This window comes from Bolinopsis microptera, chromosome 9 (assembly GCF_026151205.1).
Source record: "Bolinopsis microptera isolate Bmic1 chromosome 9, MBARI_Bmic_1.0, whole genome shotgun sequence".
In the NCBI taxonomy this organism is placed as follows: Eukaryota; Metazoa; Ctenophora; class Tentaculata; order Lobata; family Bolinopsidae; genus Bolinopsis; species Bolinopsis microptera.
This window is the reverse complement of record NC_087080.1, coordinates 15,452,475-15,471,378: the sequence shown is the minus strand read 5'-3', so window position 1 is coordinate 15,471,378 and position 18,904 is coordinate 15,452,475. Positions and strand designations below refer to the sequence as shown.

The following is an 18,904-nucleotide window of genomic DNA, read 5'->3' as shown; positions in this document are numbered from 1 at the left end:
GTGTTGAAAGTATTAAAAGTATTAAAATTTTTAATACTTTCAACACTACTATATAACAAATAATTTGAGCCTGAAGATGGCGTTGACGCCGAAAATTTGCCCTTACTCCTAACTTCCTTGTTTCACTTGTCCTTGTCTCTTCCAACCGGATAATATCCAGATATCAGTCTTCATAATACTCTGGTAACCCTTGCGGGAAATTATCAGTTACCAGTGTCCACGACTTTTCGGTGAAATAATTTCCGGAAAATATTATAAATAGAATAGTGCAACATCATATTAAAGGGCTCGTGTCAGACTTCACGTTTAATTACATTTAAACTCATTTAATATCTCATCTCTAATTAGTTACTATCATGTGCCAGGAGATGATATGTACAGCGTTGTTAGGAGCGCTAATAGTCACCTCAACGTCAACAAGATCATGTAAGTAAACTTGTGGTTAGGGTTAACCACTTACTTACTGGTTAGTACTTACTGGTTACTTACTGAATTAGGAGAGTTCATTTTTTACATAGTATTTTCAATACTAATAAATAATATTCTATACTAACAAAATTATACAGGGAACCAATTTATCAACTGTGAAGCTGAAGAATGTGAAACCGATCTTAGAGAATTTCGATTCAATAAGAGACGTATCGAGTTTAAATATAAGAGAAATCCCGGATCAGAATCAACTCAGACGATCTCTTTCTTCAATGATTTGGGTTAGATTTGGGTTAGATTTGGGTTAGATTTGGGTTAGATTTTGATTAGACTTATCATACATATATTTCTTGTTAGGTTTTATTTACTCAGGGGGCCATCTAATTAGGACGTCCGCCTAAATCTCGGATTTTCATATCACCCCGTTTGGCAGTATCGAGATAGCCCGACCACTGGTCCGCGGACCACTGTCCGCGGACACCTGTCTACCAGATCATATTACTGTATAATAACAGTATCCCCTGAATCAAGCAACAGGTGTTTGTGAATAGTTGATTGGTTACCAGATCATATGAATGGTATGTATGGTATCTTGGATGCAATTAGTTACGACTAGCATAATTAATTGTAGCGTAGTAAATTACTGGATCAAACTATTGATTACGATTCAAATGTGGTCTCTCGGATATAATTAGTTACGAATAATATTGATTGCTCAATGAAATAAATGATTACGATTAAAATGTGGTATATAAGTCGTTCGTTTTTGGTGAAGTATTATCAGTTGCCATCATCAACAACAACAACTATTCCAATTCCTGACATGGTACTCTTCTGTCTAATGGACGAAATTAATGGACCCACCGCCTCCCTAGAGAATGCTCGAGACTTCCTTCCTTGACACCACCGCTGATTGGAATTCGCGTGCGATGATGTGAACCCTGCTTGATTCAGGGGATGATGTGAACCCTGCTTGATTCAGGGGATACTGTTAATATACAGTAATATGATCTGGTAGACAGTGGTCCGCAGACAGTGGTCCGCAGACAGTGGTCCGCGGACAGTGGTCCGCGGACCAGTGGTCGGGCTATCTCGATACTGCCCCCCGTTTGTCCGAAATTTCAACCCCCGTAATCAATTTCGTCTACGAATGAACAAATGTTCCAGCAACAAACACTTTCACATAACACCATACTAATTTTACAGGAACTCTGGAGGAATTTGTCTCATTTTTTGACTATCCTAGCCAGAGAACAAGAATTGGGCACGCCTACTCAGGGTGCTTAGTGACAGAAGACATGCCAGCAGAGAGTAAAGTCACTGGAGATACAGCGCACGTCATAATAGACCTTTCGGATCAATTCATTTGGCTGACTATCAATGGTAAGACTTTGAACCGCTTTTTTCCATTAGTGATAAAATATTAATAATTTTTCTGTTCTGTAAAATGTAAAATAAGAAAACGATTAATATGCTATTTTTCTTTCCTCAATTTAATGATCAGTAAAGCAAGATGCTTCCCTAAGGTAAAGATCCAAGAACTGATGAGTATCCTATGCGTAATCCGTATGTGAGAGATATGGCGCAGTATGACCACTGTTTTCATAAGACAAAAGACGTTTACAAGATGAAGTTTTACTCTTCTGTCGCTCTGGAGGGAGCAGTACTCTTCCTCGTTTAACAGATAGGTATGTTTAATTCAGTACCAATATCATTTTTAAAACATGATTGGCCAATGTTTGAACGATAAATACCCCCCCCCCCCCCCCCCCCCCCCCCATCGCCTTCCACTTTACCAGCTCAGTTTAACCAAGATATCAATTATCAACAACTAAATCTCGTTATGGATATATTTTGTAAATTTACCTATCTAATAACAGATACTTCCTCTTTAATCAAATATTAACTATGGATTGTATGGTTAGAGTGTTTATAGAGTGTTTATAGAGTGTTTATAGAGTGTTTATAGAGTGTTTATAGAGTGTTTATAGAGTGTTTATAGAGTGTTTATAGAGTGTTTATAGAGTGTTTATAGAGTGTTTATCGCGGATGGATTTTATTATTCAGTAATATGTGAACGACAACTAACATGATCTTCTGTCTCATAAAAATTGAATGAGTGACTGAAAATTGTGAATTTAAAACACCGACAAAGACCATTATCGGTATTATGACAAGAATGACATATATTTCGTTATTTTTGTCATGGCGAGAATATAGAAAACCCGATTTGATACCACCCACGATATTTAAGGCTTTGTTAAGTTAGTAGCCTTGTCATAAAGGCGTCCAGCTAAGCTCTAGGTTGCTAACGTATGAGTGACTAATGATAGACTGTCACTCTTATTGAAGGAGTATTTATAAATAGCGTATATAAGGAATATTATGGGTATATGTAGTTATATTTTATAAGAATATCAATGATCCTGGCGCAATCCAGACCTCTTGAATCCAAGTTATTTCTCGCAATCCCTTAGGAACCAAGAACGACAGCCACCGCCGCAAGCAACAACATCCATTAAGTTTAACATAGGTCTGCTGAATGTAATGATATGGTGCTTTTAAAGGTACGTGGCATGGAGCATAAGGGGTCGTTCACATATTACGTAATCAGCTGAGGGGGGGGGGGGTTTCCGAATGATTACGCTAGTGTAATTTTGACACAATAGCTATGTGTAAAACTGATTACGGAGAGGGGGGTGTAAAACTGTTCCAAAACATGATTACGTAAAATGTGAACGACCCCTAAAGTCAAGGATACGGATGACCTAGTTGCATCGTACGTCGAAATGAACCATCGGGTCTCTTTTTATCTTTTACTGGGCGGCGCTCAGCCTGTCATTCCACCGAATCTCTATGATTATGAACATAAATATATATATATATATATTTCATGGCTGGACTTCTACACAATAAAAGAAAGCGGTTGTGATTAGATCTTCGAAAGTCTTTGCATCGTTTATTTACATCAATTCTGAGAAATTATATCATTAAAGTAACTACAATATATATATCCACACAGCCTAGCGGGCGGATATTTATATCGCCCGCGCCCTCGCGGCGATATATATATATATATCGCCCGATGGTATAGCGGGCTCCTGCTATATCAGCGGGCTGTAACAGCGGGCCGGGATATATCAGGTCTTCTAACTCGCGGGCTGCGAGGGCCTGCTGGTGCAAATATAGCCCGCTGGTGGATATAATAGCCTGGGGTCCCCAGTTAATTTATCCTCTGATTTATCAATTATCATAAATTATGTGCAACGTAACAAGGACCACCCTTTAGCTGAACATACATATATTTATCATAAAACTAGCAACCGTCACATTTCCATTTCATAAAAAACATGTGGAATTTGAATTTATGAATTTGCATTTATATGTAGCAATTATTTAAATGTTAAACGTTCGTCGTAGGCCTAACTTTGGCGTTAGGCCTAAATTTATAGGCCTAAATTAGGCGTTAGGCCTAACTGCATCTAGGTGACAGTTAACTGCATCTTGGAGACAGTTATATAAATTCAAATTCACTCTACCGTTTATAAACGGTCAAGGTTTGACAGTTATTTTATTCTTAGATCCATCATCTCCTTATCTTAAGCAATCACTCTGGTGCTCAGTGATTTGTGAATCGTGATGACACATATCATGCGATTCACAAACTACTAACAATTATCAAATTATCAAAGTGACTCCAGATTGGTCAATGAAAAAACTCAATTAATTTAAAGTTAATCTAATATACAACATTTATCCCTATGAATATCCCGTTCTACAATCTACACAGTTGATGTTCTCTTGTCGAACTTCGGTACGTGTCGAACTTCGGTACGTGTCGAACTTCGGTACGTGTCGAACTTTAGTACGTGTCGAACTTTAGTACGTGTCGGACTGCAGCACGCATTGACGCATACCCATTTCGTTTAAACTTCTATCATTTGGGCTTATTTATATCGTGTATATATATATAATAAAAATTATATTATATACAGGGTGGGCCAAAAGTCAGTGTGCAAACGTTGGGTCTTATACCTCCGCTGAGTTTTATATTTGAGAGCTGTTGCTTTGCAGATGGCATACTGTACTTACTGGTTCGAGGATTCCGTCGTCAAAATTTGAAAATTCGAATATTTTAGACCACGCCCATTCAATATTAAAACACCTATATTGTTTTCTCTGAAAATCCTGAACGCCTAATTTTTTTAGAGACGGTAGATTATCAAATGTTGCATATGATCTGAAAAAATGAGGCAAAACGGATTAGAAATGACGAAGTTAACAAGCATTTTGTGTATCTCGTTAACAAATTGACTGGGTGACTATGTGACACATGTGACACGACACCTTAATTGGGCACCCTTAACAATTCCCATAATGTTTAACGGGGTAGTTAACGGGGTCACCTTATCACGTGATTAGGTAAACCAATCACCTGATCACACGTAATGAACAAGCTTGTTATGCTTCATATCTCAGTCATCTGAGAAGCTAGAACTCTCATTCTTTCAGGGCAAACGTAATTCGAATGGCCAAACACAATTCAATAACATTTAGCTTGATCCGATTATCCAAACTATCAACAAAATGTGAAAATGAACCTCCATTTGAAAAAAATGAACGCGAATATTTTGTCAAGTTGACAAATTCCTCGAACCAGTGGTGGTACTAAGTCATACCAGAAGGAAGTATTTCAATTGGGCACTCAGTGACTGAGCTATTAAGGCCAACGTTTGCACACTGACTTTTGGCCCACCCTGTATAATTTTTTATTAATTGCAAGCAGAGGGTTCCTGATTTGTGGTCCTGCTTTGTGGTCTTTGGTTTTATTTCTAGAACACACTCTACGATCAAGTTGAGCAAGGCATAATCTTATTAATATTACTCCAACTTGTTTCTGCCGACTGCTTCATGTATGAGTGTATTCAATTGGATAGCGTTCAACAAGAAGCAAAACAGGTTGACTGTCGATCGTTTTTATTTAAGTGGTTAAAAACATTTTTTTATTCCGAACTCAACCGTTTATAACAACTAAGCATTATAATATACAGACTTTAGGAAATTGACATGTATTGGTATCATGGATAAAGCTATTTAAAACAAAAGAAATGGGCTTTTTACGATTCAAAAGGCATACAAATACTCTTCGGACATCATTTAATCATAAATAGCTTTTGCCAGCCTTCATGATTATTTGCATTTAAACTCACAGTTTCTAGAAATAATATCTCTAACTCTCTGTGTGCCAGGAGATGGTATTTACAGCGTTGTTACTGCTAGGAGGGCTAATAGTCACCTCAACGTCAACAAGATCATGTAAGTAAACTTGTGATCTTATATTGTACCGAGCTGGTAGAGCATACTCTGTACTATATGGTTACTTACTGGTTACTTACTTAGCGGTTACTTACTTACTGGTTACTTACTTAGCGGTTACTTACTTACTGGTTACTTACTTACTGGTTACTTACTTACTGGTTACTTACTTACTGGTTACTTACTTACTGGTTACTTACTTACTGGTTACTTACTAATGGTTACTTACTAATGGTTACTTACTTCTTTACTTACTGGTTACTTACTTACTGGTTACTTACTTACTGGTTACTTACTAATGGTTACTTACTAATGGTTACTTACTTCTTTACTTACTGGTTACTTACTTACTGGTTATTTACTTACTGGTTACTTACTAATGGTTACTTACTAATGGTTACTTACTTCTTTACTTACTGGTTACTTACTTACTGGTTACTTACTTACTGGTTACTTACAGGTTACTTACTAATGGTTACTTACTTACTGGTTACTAACTAATGGTTACTTACTAATGGTTACTTACCGACTTACTTGGGAGAGTTTATTTTTTACATAGCATTTTCTATACTAATAAATAATATTCTATACTTACAAAATTATACAGGGAACCAATTTATCAACTGTGAAGCTGAAGAATGTGAAACCGATCTTAGAGAACTTCGATTCAATAAGGGACGTATCGAGATTAAATATAAGAGGAATCCCGGCCCAACATCAGTTCAGACGATCTCTTTTTTAAATGATTTGGGTTAGATTTTTATTAGACTTATCATATAGGAGCTATTTATCTTACAATTATCTTTATTATAGAGTTAAAGTGTGGTATTATTTTCGTCTACGAATAAGCAGATGTTTCAGCAACAAAAACGTTCACATATCACCATATTAATTTTACAGGAACTCTGGAGGATTTTTTCATATTTTATGACTATCCTAGCCAACAAATAAGATTTGGTCACGACTTCACTAACTGCTTCATGACACGAAATATACTAACGGAGAGTATAGTGACTGGAGATACAGCGCACGTCGTAATAGACGTTTCGGATCAATTCCTATGGCTGACTATCAATGGTAAGACTACCATTCGGGATGAAATATTGACAATTTTTCTGTTCTGTAGAATGTAAAATAAGAAACCGATTATTATTAAGTTAATTCTCTCCGGATTAATGACCAGTAATGCAAGATGCTTCTCCAGGGTAAACATCCAATGCTTCCCCAGGTAAACATCTAATGCTTCCTCAGGTAAACATCCAATGCTTCCCCAGGTAAACATCTAATGCTTCCTCAGGTAAACATCCAATGCTTCTCCAGGTAAACATCCAATGCTTCCCCAGGTAAACATCCAATGCTTCTCCAAGGTAAACATCCAATGCTTCCCCAGGTAAACATCCAATGCTTCCCCAGGTAAACATCTAATGCTTCCCCAGGTAAACATCCAATGCTTCCCCAGGTAAACATCCAATGCTTCTCCAAGGTAAACATCCAATGCTTCCCCAGGTAAACATCCAATGCTTCCCCAGGTAAACATCTAATGCTTCCCCAGGTAAACATCCAATGCTTCCCCAGGTAAACATCTAATGCTTCCCCAGGTAAACATCTAATGCTTCCTCAGGTAAACATCCAATGCTTCCCAGGTAAACATCCAATGCTTCCCCAGGTAAACATCCAATGCTTCCCCAGGTAAACATCTAATGCTTCCTCAGGTAAACATCCAATGCTTCTCCAGGTAAACATCCAATGCTTCCCCAGGTAAACATCCAATGCTTCTCCAGGTAAACATCCAATGCTTCTCCAGGTAAACATCCAATGCTTCCCCAGGTAAACATCCGATGCTTCTCCAGGTAAACATCCAATGCTTCTCCAGGTAAACATCCAATACTTCCCCAGGTAAACATCCAATGCTTCTCCAGGTAAACATCCAATGCTTCTCCAGGTAAACATCCAATGCTTCTCCAGGTAAACATCCAATGCTTCTCCAGGTAAACATCCAATGCTTCCCCAGGTAAACATCCAATGCTTCTCCAGGTAAACATCCAATGCTTCTCCAGGTAAACATCCAATGCTTCCCCAGGTAAACATCCAATGCTTCTCCAGGTAAACATCCAATGCTTCCCCAGGTAAACATCCAATGCTTCTCCAGGTAAATGCTTCTCCAGGTAAACATCCAATGCTTCCCCAGGTAAACATCCAATGCTTCTCCAGGTAAACATCCAATGCTTCCCCAGGTAAACATCCAATGCTTCTCCAGGTAAATGCTTCCCCAGGTAAACATCCAATGCTTCTCCAGGTAAACATCCAATGCTTCCCCAGGTAAACATCCAATGCTTCCCCAGGTAAACATCCAATGCTTCCCCAGGTAAACATCCAATGCTTCTCCAAGGTAAACATCCAATGCTTCCCCAGGTAAACATCCAATGCTTCCCCAGGTAAACATCTAATGCTTCCCCAGGTAAACATCCAATGCTTCCCCAGGTAAACATCTAATGCTTCCCCAGGTAGACATCTAATGCTTCCTCAGGTAAACATCCAATGCTTCCCCAGGTAAACATCCAATGCTTCCCCAGGTAAACATCCAATGCTTCCCCAGGTAAACATCTAATGCTTCCTCAGGTAAACATCCAATGCTTCTCCAGGTAAACATCCAATGCTTCCCCAGGTAAACATCCAATGCTTCTCCAGGTAAACATCCAATGCTTCTCCAGGTAAACATCCAATGCTTCCCCAGGTAAACATCCAATGCTTCTCCAGGTAAACATCCAATGCTTCTCCAGGTAAACATCCAATGCTTCCCCAGGTAAACATCCAATGCTTCTCCAGGTAAACATCCAATGCTTCTCCAGGTAAACATCCAATGCTTCTCCAGGTAAACATCCAATGCTTCTCCAGGTAAACATCCAATGCTTCCCCAGGTAAACATCCAATGCTTCTCCAGGTAAACATCCAATGCTTCTCCAGGTAAACATCCAATGCTTCCCCAGGTAAACATCCAATGCTTCCCCAGGTAAACATCCAATGCTTCTCCAAGGTAAACATCCAATGCTTCCCCAGGTAAACATCCAATGCTTCCCCAGGTAAACATCTAATGCTTCCCCAGGTAAACATCCAATGCTTCCCCAGGTAAACATCTAATGCTTCCCCAGGTAAACATCTAATGCTTCCTCAGGTAAACATCCAATGCTTCCCCAGGTAAACATCCAATGCTTCCCCAGGTAAACATCCAATGCTTCCCCAGGTAAACATCTAATGCTTCCTCAGGTAAACATCCAATGCTTCTCCAGGTAAACATCCAATGCTTCCCCAGGTAAACATCCAATGCTTCTCCAGGTAAACATCCAATGCTTCTCCAGGTAAACATCCAATGCTTCCTCAGGTAAACATCCAATGCTTCTCCAGGGTAACATCCAATGCTTCTCCAGGTAAACATCCAATGCTTCCCCAGGTAAACATCCAATGCTTCTCCAGGTAAACATCCAATGCTTCTCCAGGTAAACATCTAATGCTTCCTCAGGTAAACATCCAATGCTTCTCCAGGTAAACATCCAATGCTTCCCCAGGTAAACATCTAATGCTTCCTCAGGTAAACATCCAATGCTTCCCCAGGTAAACATCTAATGCTTCCCCAGGTAAACATCCAATGCTTCCCCAGGTAAACATCCAATGCTTCCCCAGGTAAACATCTAATGCTTCCTCAGGTAAACATCCAATGCTTCCCCAGGTAAACATCTAATGCTTCCTCAGGTAAACATCCAATGCTTCCCCAGGTAAACATCCAATGCTTGAAGACTACTACCCACATGTGAGAAGTATGGAGTGGTCTGAACCCTGTTTTCATCAGACAAGAGATGTTTACAAGATGAGGTTTCACTCTTCTGTCGCTCTGGAGGGAGCAGTACTTTTCTTCGTGCCACAGATAGGTATGTTTCATTCAGTACCAGCATCATTACTTTTTATATCTTTTTAAAGACATGTATGATTTGATTGGCCAATGTTTGAAGGATAAAAACATCCCCCCAGGCCCCCCCCCCCCCTCCCTCCCTCTCCCCCCTCCCTCTCCCCCCTTTACCAGCTCAGTTTAACCAAGATATCAACACATAAATCTAGTAAGATTAGTTTACCTCAATTTATTAGCATTTCAAACATATTTTATCTTATTTTAACTGTTATTTTATCATGAACGAAACTATCGACTTTATGAAAATTGTGCATTATTCATGCCTAAAATAATTAGCTATCAAAGTAGAACAATTCTAATGAATTTTATACAATTCGCCATGATCTGACATTTTTCCTGTTTAATTTGGTTGGCATTATTAGGTATGATGCTAAACACCTCTAATGATACTGACTGAAGAAATGTATTTAATATAATCCGAGGAGTCCTAATCTTCCTAGCGTCCAAGAGTTGCCAGTTGCGTTTCTCTTGTTATATCAATATTTTTATTTAGAGAAATGCATATAGTATGTGGAGGAGTTATTCAGTGAGAAGCGATATTCCAGAATCAGAATTAAAAAATCAAAATAACTTCAGATAATATAAAAATTTTATCAAACATCTTAATAAATTCAAAAATAGAATTTTCCACTCTAAAATCAATCATTCATATAAATCCAAAAATTGAATATACCATTCTTTAAAAAACTGAAGTGCTAAAATAATCAACATTTTTCAACAAAAATTATTACTAAAGATTATTACTAAAAATAAAAGGTCTAATTTTGTAACTCAGTCCAGAGTTTCCATGGGGTCTACTTTTATCTTCTCAGCAAAAATACCCTGAAATATGCAAATTGTAGTACGATGTACACTTTATTGCAAAGTACAGGTATGGAAATACATGAGTTAACAAAACGTCCTCCAAAAAACTATTGAAGATCTTACTATATGACTTAACATAATATAACTTAACATTACCATGTCTCGAATCAAAGCCTCATGATAAGGAATCCCGCCAGAATCGCGACACAGTGTCTCGTGTGACCGCTCAGGGTCTCCAGGAACCAAGACACTGTCTACACCAGCAATCTTACGGGAATGCATTAAACAATAAACATGTTTAAAATGTTAAATATATTAAAAATGCTAAAAATGCTAAAAAATGCTGAAAATGCTAAAAAAATTCCGATATAGTACACACTCATTGTCAGCGATTTTGCTGGAGCCACAATTAAATACCAAAAATCAGCCCGATAACAGAACTCAACGAAACATTTCAACACTTACCGGTTCTAGAGCCCTGTGATAGTCCATTAACAACTGTAACCTCTCACTGAACCCCTCCCCAAACACTGCCGGGTTCAGTGCCATGAAGAACTGACCCAGATCAGCAGTTCTTGTCTCGTTGGGCGCTTGCCATTTCCTTATGTGAGGTCCCCAGTGCGCTCCAGAGAGGATGCCCACAGAACATTTCAACCATGAGAGCTAGACCGTACCCTTTGTAACCACCTGGTGAACTTATTAAGTTTATAAGTTATTTAGTTAAGTTGAATAATAATAATGTTTAAAATTGTAACGGTGATGGTCACTAGGTGAGTATTCAACTTCAGTCAAAGAGAGCATTTGATGGTCCCCCCCCCCCCCCCCCCCCCCAATTCCACTCAACTAACCAGATATCTCAGGTCCACCGAGAGGAAACAAACCACCATCTACAATAACATCTGTAGCATCTTTAGCCTCAATACCGTTAACATCGCACCCCCACCCCGCGGGTAGCTCCTCTCCTTTCCTCCGCTGTACTTCTACCTGGAGGGTGGTAATAACGTTTAAACTTTAATTCCTCATAAACATTCAGCATGACTGTGTAAAGAGCAGAAGTCTCGAGCACTTTCAAAATTTGTAGGTTGACGAGAATTTTAACATTCATGTATATAATAGTTGCACGGGGACTGATCATTGATCAAAACATGTGTCGAGTTTCCCAGACCTCGAAGTATTCTTTATATTAATTCGTCTCTCTGATTTAATTTTCGGTTTAATAATAAATTATAGAATTATCGACACATTATCCTTTCCAAATCTATAAATAAATCAGACCCCACCCTTTTAAAGGAATTTGTATTAAATAATACAAATTCCTTTAAAAGGGTGGGGTCTGATAAGATGACACAACATTTCACAGTTGATCTTTTCTGACGTTACACCAGAATGCACAACATCTAACTGTAACACAATAGCGTCAAGGTTCCCTCCACACAAAGCATCTTAAATTCCTGGGCCGGGAGATTATTAGATTGTAGATCTGATTAAGCAGATGTTGTCACCACGAGGTGAAATGGAGTCCAGGACGCAGTTTGACATTATTAAGTATAAACTTGTCGATTCTTCTGCCGCGCATCTGGTGGCATCTTGTGGCATCTTGTGGCACCTTGTGGCGACAGCTTTGAGTCAGTTCCCTTAGCTTTACGTAGCACAGTATAATCATTTAGGGCTCGATTATGAGAAAATATATCCCTGCAAGTTGCAACCATTTACAATGTAATATTTTTGATGGCATTATTGAAACGAAACATTATGCAACGTTAAATTAATTAGTTTCACCTAGAATTAAACGCATGATAACCCTTTTAACGTATTCAGAATAATGCCAATAGTTGGTTCATGCACAGGTGTGAGCTGTGAGCCCTATCATAAGGGTTTTAGCAGATTATGGGAGTACTACGAACTTACTTTTTTAGCATGATTAGATGCGCATCTGGTAGTGATATAATAACATTTCAATATTTAAGTGACCATATGGTGTCGATAGTGTCACTCTGATAAAACCCCGAATTGGGAGCTTCGATAAAGTTTTTATAGTTTGGGCTCTTTTAAAGTATAACCAGGTGGTCTGCATGTATAGCTTCACTGACCAAGTCACTGTATTGGTTACCTGGGTTTTGTGATACCTTTTATAGGTTCTCGAATGTTTTCATTTGTTGCTGTTTGTGAAAGTTCAACTTACTTCATTTGCATGTATCGAAATATGGCTTTTGATCCTTATACAAGCTTGAAGTTTGGGGCAATGCAGTTACACTTCTCTAAATACCCACAAAGAATTTTAAGGTGACCCCCGTAAGCAAAATATAATGTGTGGGCAAATATTTGCGGGGAGGTGAGCCACAACCTTCCCTCAAATACTTTCATCTCACCTTACCAAGTGCAAGTTCAGTTGTCGTTGCCATATCCAAAGCAAAATAATTATCATCTGTTGCTGGAGCAAAAACCGATACTCATACAGGATTAGTTCCCTCGTGTTGGTATCTAGGATACATAAAACATTAAATCTCTACGGTTACCCACCTTTCCTATGGCAACAGCTGAAGTTGCCATGTCCAGAGCGAAATAGTCATCCCCCAGGGCTGGGGCGATTACACTGATAGGATTTGTCCCCAATGTACAAACTTTACCCCTGGTTGGTACCTAGGACTTGAAGTGTCAGTCTGAAGAGAATTGAGAGTTCTCATAATTAAGGTTTAGGAATGTTGAGGGTTTCTTCTAGAACATAATTCCAGAAACACCATTTGTAGGTGCGAAAAGTAATCACGTGTGAAAAGTAATCACGCCCTCGACAGTTTGCACGTGTTTGCTAGTCATTATAACATACTATTTACAAATCTTTTATTGAATCTCTGAGTCTTCTCTCAGGGGATCGACCATCTGGTCTACTAAGTGCGGCGAGATTAAATAAAGTATACGATGATCTCATTCGCTTTGATGATAAGGACCTTCGGAGCTCAACCGATAAACCCAAACTTATCTATTGTTTTGTTTATGGCGGATAAGTTATACAATAGGGAGTCGGTTTCTTTACTTCTTTACTTCTTAAGAAATGAGTTCATCAATTCAAGCTCTTAGTTCGATTATTTGTGCTCAAAGAACAGTCCGCATCTGTTGTATATTGCTCTCGCCGACGAAGCCGCCTTATGTTATGAGTACGTCGATAGTCACATAAAAAAAAACCTAATTTGAGCGTTTTTCTTCACGGTGGAAAAATATTATATATACCATGTTAACTAAGGAAACCATGATATCCATATATGGTAACTTTAGTAACCATGGTAACTTTAGTAACTACGGTAACTTTAGTAACCATGGTATTAGCCCTGAATTGAGTACCTGAAGAGGAGAGGTGTTGGTTAAGGAGATCCCAACAAGACCAGCTTCTTTAGCCATTAGACCGTAAAACCCAGCAATCCCAAAGTGGTTTGAACCTGAAAAGGTACACAATTGTAATCACATGGTAGCTTGGGTATGTGTAACAATATTTTATAATGAATACATTCTACTGCGGTCAATATTAGAATATGTTTTCCATTTTTACATTTCCACTCACGTCCCTTGATAAAGTTAATTAAGTTCTACATACGGTGAAACATAACACTGGTTTACAGGTTTGTGCAATATGCATATTGCATAACCACATACGACCCTGGAGCCATTTCAACACAGTCGAATTGATTCCCCATATCATTATTATATATCATTCAGAACAAATTCTAATGTTAACTATTTAATTTCATTAACAGCCAGATATAACCATGTCAACTATTTCCCTCTTCGCTCTTCTCTCGATCCTGTGTTTCATATCCTGTGGCTTGACTGCTACCTTGGTATCAAGACAGAGTGCAGACATTCTGGATAGTTGTCTAAAGTAGGTCCAACCTTGTAAATCAGTAAATGTTATGAATTACTCGCTTTTTGTTTTAAATTCAGGTACAAGATTGCTGAGTTTCTTCTTAAACCAAGGATTTCTATGCTTTTCTTGACTATCCCTGGTAAGTTCAACTAATCTAACAGTGCATGCATTTAACCAGCATTGTTTAGAACACGAACAACAACTTCAACCTGGGACATGTACCCTGGAACGAGGAGATCAAGAAGACAACAGACAGCTGGTTGAGTCAGGACAGGAGGCTCGGACACTGTCCGGGATACAACAAGTTCCCTAAATTCGGGGGATATTGCTTTGTGGGAAATTATGGAGCTAGCGAATATGAGGTATACTATTTGAGTATTTGGGGATCGTTTTTCAAGATGTGACTGTTTTGTTGATGAGGAATTTTCAGCTAGTTTTTGATAAGATCATATCTTTGGTTTACCTAACAATCTCGACGTTATACCTACGACGTTATAAACACCCTATATATAATGTACATTGTATATTGGTTGAAATGTATGTTGAAAATCTGACTTCATTTTCAAATTGTCTAAAACACATTTCCCGCAGGTATGCGAGGATTTCTTTGCCAAGTTTGCTTCTCTTATAAAGAATGAACACCCCTACAGCGCTCCTTCAGCATGTTCTTCACGGTACCACAACGGAAAGTGGTACGTTTACTGCAGGTACGCATACGACAAGAAGTAGTGGAGGGACACAGTTTAGGAGCTTAGGAGGGGGTTATATTTCGCTTATATTAGCAATTAGGACCAATATTTGTGGATTGATATTTTTTACTGTTGAAAAAGAGAGTTGTTTCAATTTGTCATATTATCAACAACGTGATTTACCCAGTAAATATTAATTAAGTAAATATTATCTGACTTTTAATCAGATCAACGTAAATTGTATCCTTAAAAGTAAAACAAATTGATCAAAGGTTCCGCTTAAGATATGTTATCTGCGAATACCTAACCATCTGCAGCCTGTATGATGATCAATGTGTCCTAATCTTAAGTTCCAGATGGCTGAGTTTCAGAGAGCTGATCAAATGCAGCAAATCTAGAATTAATCAAATCAATGAATTTTGTACCACAATTTTCCTCGTAAAATCATGATCCGAAATAGAAACGGAGATAAATATCGCAACCCGATAATATTTGTTCATTGATATCAAGAGATCAGTTTAAAGTCAGGGTCATGGTTATTTTCTCAGCTCACTAGAGCACTAGTTGTGCAATCTTCTAATTTGTATCTTAAGTAATATCAACCTTTAGCCCTTTTAATTACTTTCCAAGCACCAATTTGCTCCACTTGACTGCTCCAGCCTGGTGAAATATTCAATAAACAGCTAACGATTCCCAGCTGACTCGAAGTAAATTTCACTTAGTAGTGGCGGTGTTTTGTTTCAAAAGCTGATATTTCATTAATTGGCTTTTAATTGCTTTAATTAGACCTTGGACCGACCCTCTTTAATTGATATTCGATGATAAGATCACCATTAACACCTGCATGCTGCATGATGATTCTTGGCCATGGCAATAAATAGGGGGCTCATTGCTGGCCAAGATTATTCTGATCTTAGTTTGGGACCAAGCTTTGGATTTTTATTAACTCTGACTTTGTGGGCGTCCTATCTTAGACACCCACCTTTTCTTCCGTAACAAATCTCAACAATTAACTTCGTTATGATGTTGCCAACGCTGTTAAAATTAAACCAGACAATTTTTTTCTCTGCCATAAACCTTTAAACCTTATTTTAGCAGGCACAGTACAACAGACCGCATTAAAATGTTTTGTATTGTTGACATTATCAAGTTTTGTTGTTGTTGTTGGGACTGTTATGTTATATTGACAATACAGCAAAACTTTAATCTCCGGACCAGTTTATTTACTGAATAATTATCTACTAAATTCTAAGCATCGGATAGTTAGCATTCAACAAACTTTAAGGCTGCATAGCATTCACTAGTCATGCTTTCATTTAATAGTTTTTAATTATTTGAAATAATTTGCCATGGTCGGCTGCAGTTTGGTCAACATATGGTTAGCATTGCCTGAACTTCGACGTTTCACTCTACTCATCTTAACTATAATGAAAAGGAATAAACTTAGGTTAAATTCTCATCCTGATTAGTAAATTCAGATAATATTTGACATTCCCTAACACCTTACAGATGACCACGACAACAGCACTCATCCGAATAGCTATCCTTCTTGGGTTCACTCTAATGAAGATATCCTCTAAACCGATTGCAGAAGTCTCAGATGATGATTTAAAGGACGCAGAAGCCCCAGTATCAGGAATACTACCAAACATCTCCTACATCGACTACAACCTAAAGAGCTGTCATCAGGAAGACTATGATGTCCCTTGGGCTGAATCTCTAGCACAAACTGCAGCACGCTACGTGGGGAGGAGCGGTATGCAGTCCGGCCATATATTGGGACTCAGGATGACGATAAGAAAGTATAGTGCACGTCTAGCTGCGCGCCATTACTGCTCCTCCAAGTCAAAGTTCTTCAGTAACAACAGTCCTGTGAGTGTGGGTTGTGCACACCAGACTGGCAACTCTAATGCAGATCTCAATATTTTGTGTCTGTATACCATGGCTGGAGTTCCTTAAATTCTTGCTGAACTGAATTACATTAGAAACATTTGGGAGCCAGAGTATTGAAAGGTTTTGAATTAGGTTTTAAATTAGGTTTTGAAGAGCATTTTCATTTGTGTATACTGAATATAATATGTTCATATGCCTTTTCAATGGGCGAAATGTTAAAATGAACATTTACACGTAGTTCGTTATGTATTCATTCGTTAAATATGGTTACAGCAGTGATATCTGGAATTAAATCATCTAGTACACATGTGGCCGAAAAAGAGTGTAATCACAAAGGTCAGGAGATAATACATTTCACAAATATGAAAACTGAAATTTCGTATACTAACATCGATAATATAATTTTTCTTCTCTGAAATTTAAAGGTTATAGTGTCAAGGTAGTGCTTGCATCATATAAACAATAACCTTCTTCTCTTGTTCCTCACCTTTAGCAGTTACAACACCCACACCAATTTCTTTGGATTTCTGAATTGCAAGATTCATACAATACTTGCCAACTGTTGCTCCTAGACAATTATTTCCATTCACTAGTGCTGAAAATGTTGTATTTAAATGTCTATGTTCAATTCAGAACCAAAATCAGAACATTTAATTCACAATACCAAGGATTTATAACTGATAAATAATTTTTTGAATTGTAAATTAAGTGAACAACATATCGTCTTTCTAACATGCACTAAACTACATTATATACCTGTTGCTGCAGTCTCTTTTTCTGTTACTGGTGAAGCATCTTTGTCAGATGTACCTCTCTGATAATCTTCACAATACATTTCTGTAAAATAAATCATGACTATTGGAGGATGCAATTTTTGGAGGAATATGATGATTCCAAGGCTGTGTAAAAATTTCTTATCTCTTGGTTTCAGAGCGTATTAATATTGAGCAAGATTGATTATGACCATTTGGGATATCATTCGGCAGTGGTCATATGAAATCCGATGAAATCAGTTCCACTGATATTTTTGGTAATCATTGTCCATCAGCCTCTTCATATTGTCATTTCATCATCCAGAATAATCTTTAATAATTGATCCAACCAAAATTACAATGAAACAATCTAATTCTCTTACTTCTTACCAAGTCTATTCAAGCCATGGCTGTAATGTCCACGTACATCAGCTGCAACTAGAACGTCTGCCAGGTCTTCACATTGTGCATCTCTTCCACCGGCTGCTCTCAATGATTGTATGATAAATCTTCTCACTTCTCTTATAGTCACTATCTTGGCCATGAATTCTGTGTATTACTTAAGAATGTTCAGGGAGTAAAACAATTTTTTGGTATAAACAGGATACAGTAATACATGATTCTAGGATACCAGGATGCAAAATATATACAAATAATTCATTGGATACACAGTAGTTGTAATCCTGATATGAGGATAATGTACGTTAATGAAATGGAAAGTTAGGATGAAACCACAAAAATATATGTCAATGGTGTCATTATAATAAATAAAAACAGTGGATTTTGATTGGACGTTCATTGTTACCAACCAATAAGGGGTCATTCACATATTAATCAGTTTTTGGCCAATTTTTAAAGATAATTGTAGCAGAGATATAATCAATAGATAAGTTAGGTAATCAGCCGAGTGGGAGCTGAGGGGGTTTCCGAATGATTACGAGGGGGGGGTGATAATAGATTCCGAAAGGAATCTATCATTCTTGCTTTGAAGTAGATCGCACCTTCGTAGATCGTTAGGTTGACATCGTCAATCAAGATGATTACGTAATATGAGAACGACCCCTATGTCACTTAACACAAAACATAGTTTACAGCATGGTACACAAAACATAAATATCTTACCACCAAAATTAATAAATTATTAATTACAACTTTATCAAACAATTTCAAACAAGTTCAAAAAGCATCCCCAAAAAATAACCCT

General features: G+C 37.9%; 3 protein-coding genes and 1 long non-coding RNA gene across 4 annotated transcripts in view; 3 read left to right on the top strand and 1 right to left on the bottom strand.

The window, feature by feature from the left end:
* The first annotated feature begins 37 nt into the window (after nucleotides 1-37).
* Nucleotides 38-18,904, top strand: part of LOC134820374 (large ribosomal subunit protein eL33-like) — a 95,599-nt gene continuing 76,732 nt past the window's right edge. Inside the window, exon 1 of the mRNA XM_063830742.1 lies at nucleotides 38-70. The gene's annotated coding sequence lies outside the window, so the exon portion shown is untranslated. The remainder of the gene's footprint in view (nucleotides 71-18,904) is intronic.
* The window catches only part of LOC134820373 (dihydropteridine reductase-like), a 95,140-nt gene continuing 76,279 nt past the window's right edge, over nucleotides 44-18,904 (top strand). Inside the window, exon 1 of the mRNA XM_063830741.1 lies at nucleotides 44-69. The gene's annotated coding sequence lies outside the window, so the exon portion shown is untranslated. The remainder of the gene's footprint in view (nucleotides 70-18,904) is intronic.
* LOC134820435 (uncharacterized oxidoreductase YjmC-like) lies at nucleotides 10,276-18,265 on the bottom strand. The gene is given in 10 exon segments (XM_063830818.1): nucleotides 10,276-10,528; nucleotides 10,667-10,777; nucleotides 10,976-11,152; nucleotides 11,154-11,197; nucleotides 11,359-11,494; nucleotides 13,031-13,150; nucleotides 13,847-13,941; nucleotides 17,436-17,543; nucleotides 17,705-17,785; nucleotides 18,091-18,265. Coding segments are annotated over 10 exon segments (1,077 nt in total). The 5' UTR covers nucleotides 18,245-18,265; the 3' UTR covers nucleotides 10,276-10,477.
* On the top strand, nucleotides 14,559-15,195 carry LOC134820979 (uncharacterized). The gene is made up of 2 exons (XR_010160958.1): nucleotides 14,559-14,728; nucleotides 14,958-15,195. It is a non-coding gene; the product is annotated as an uncharacterized LOC134820979 (long non-coding RNA).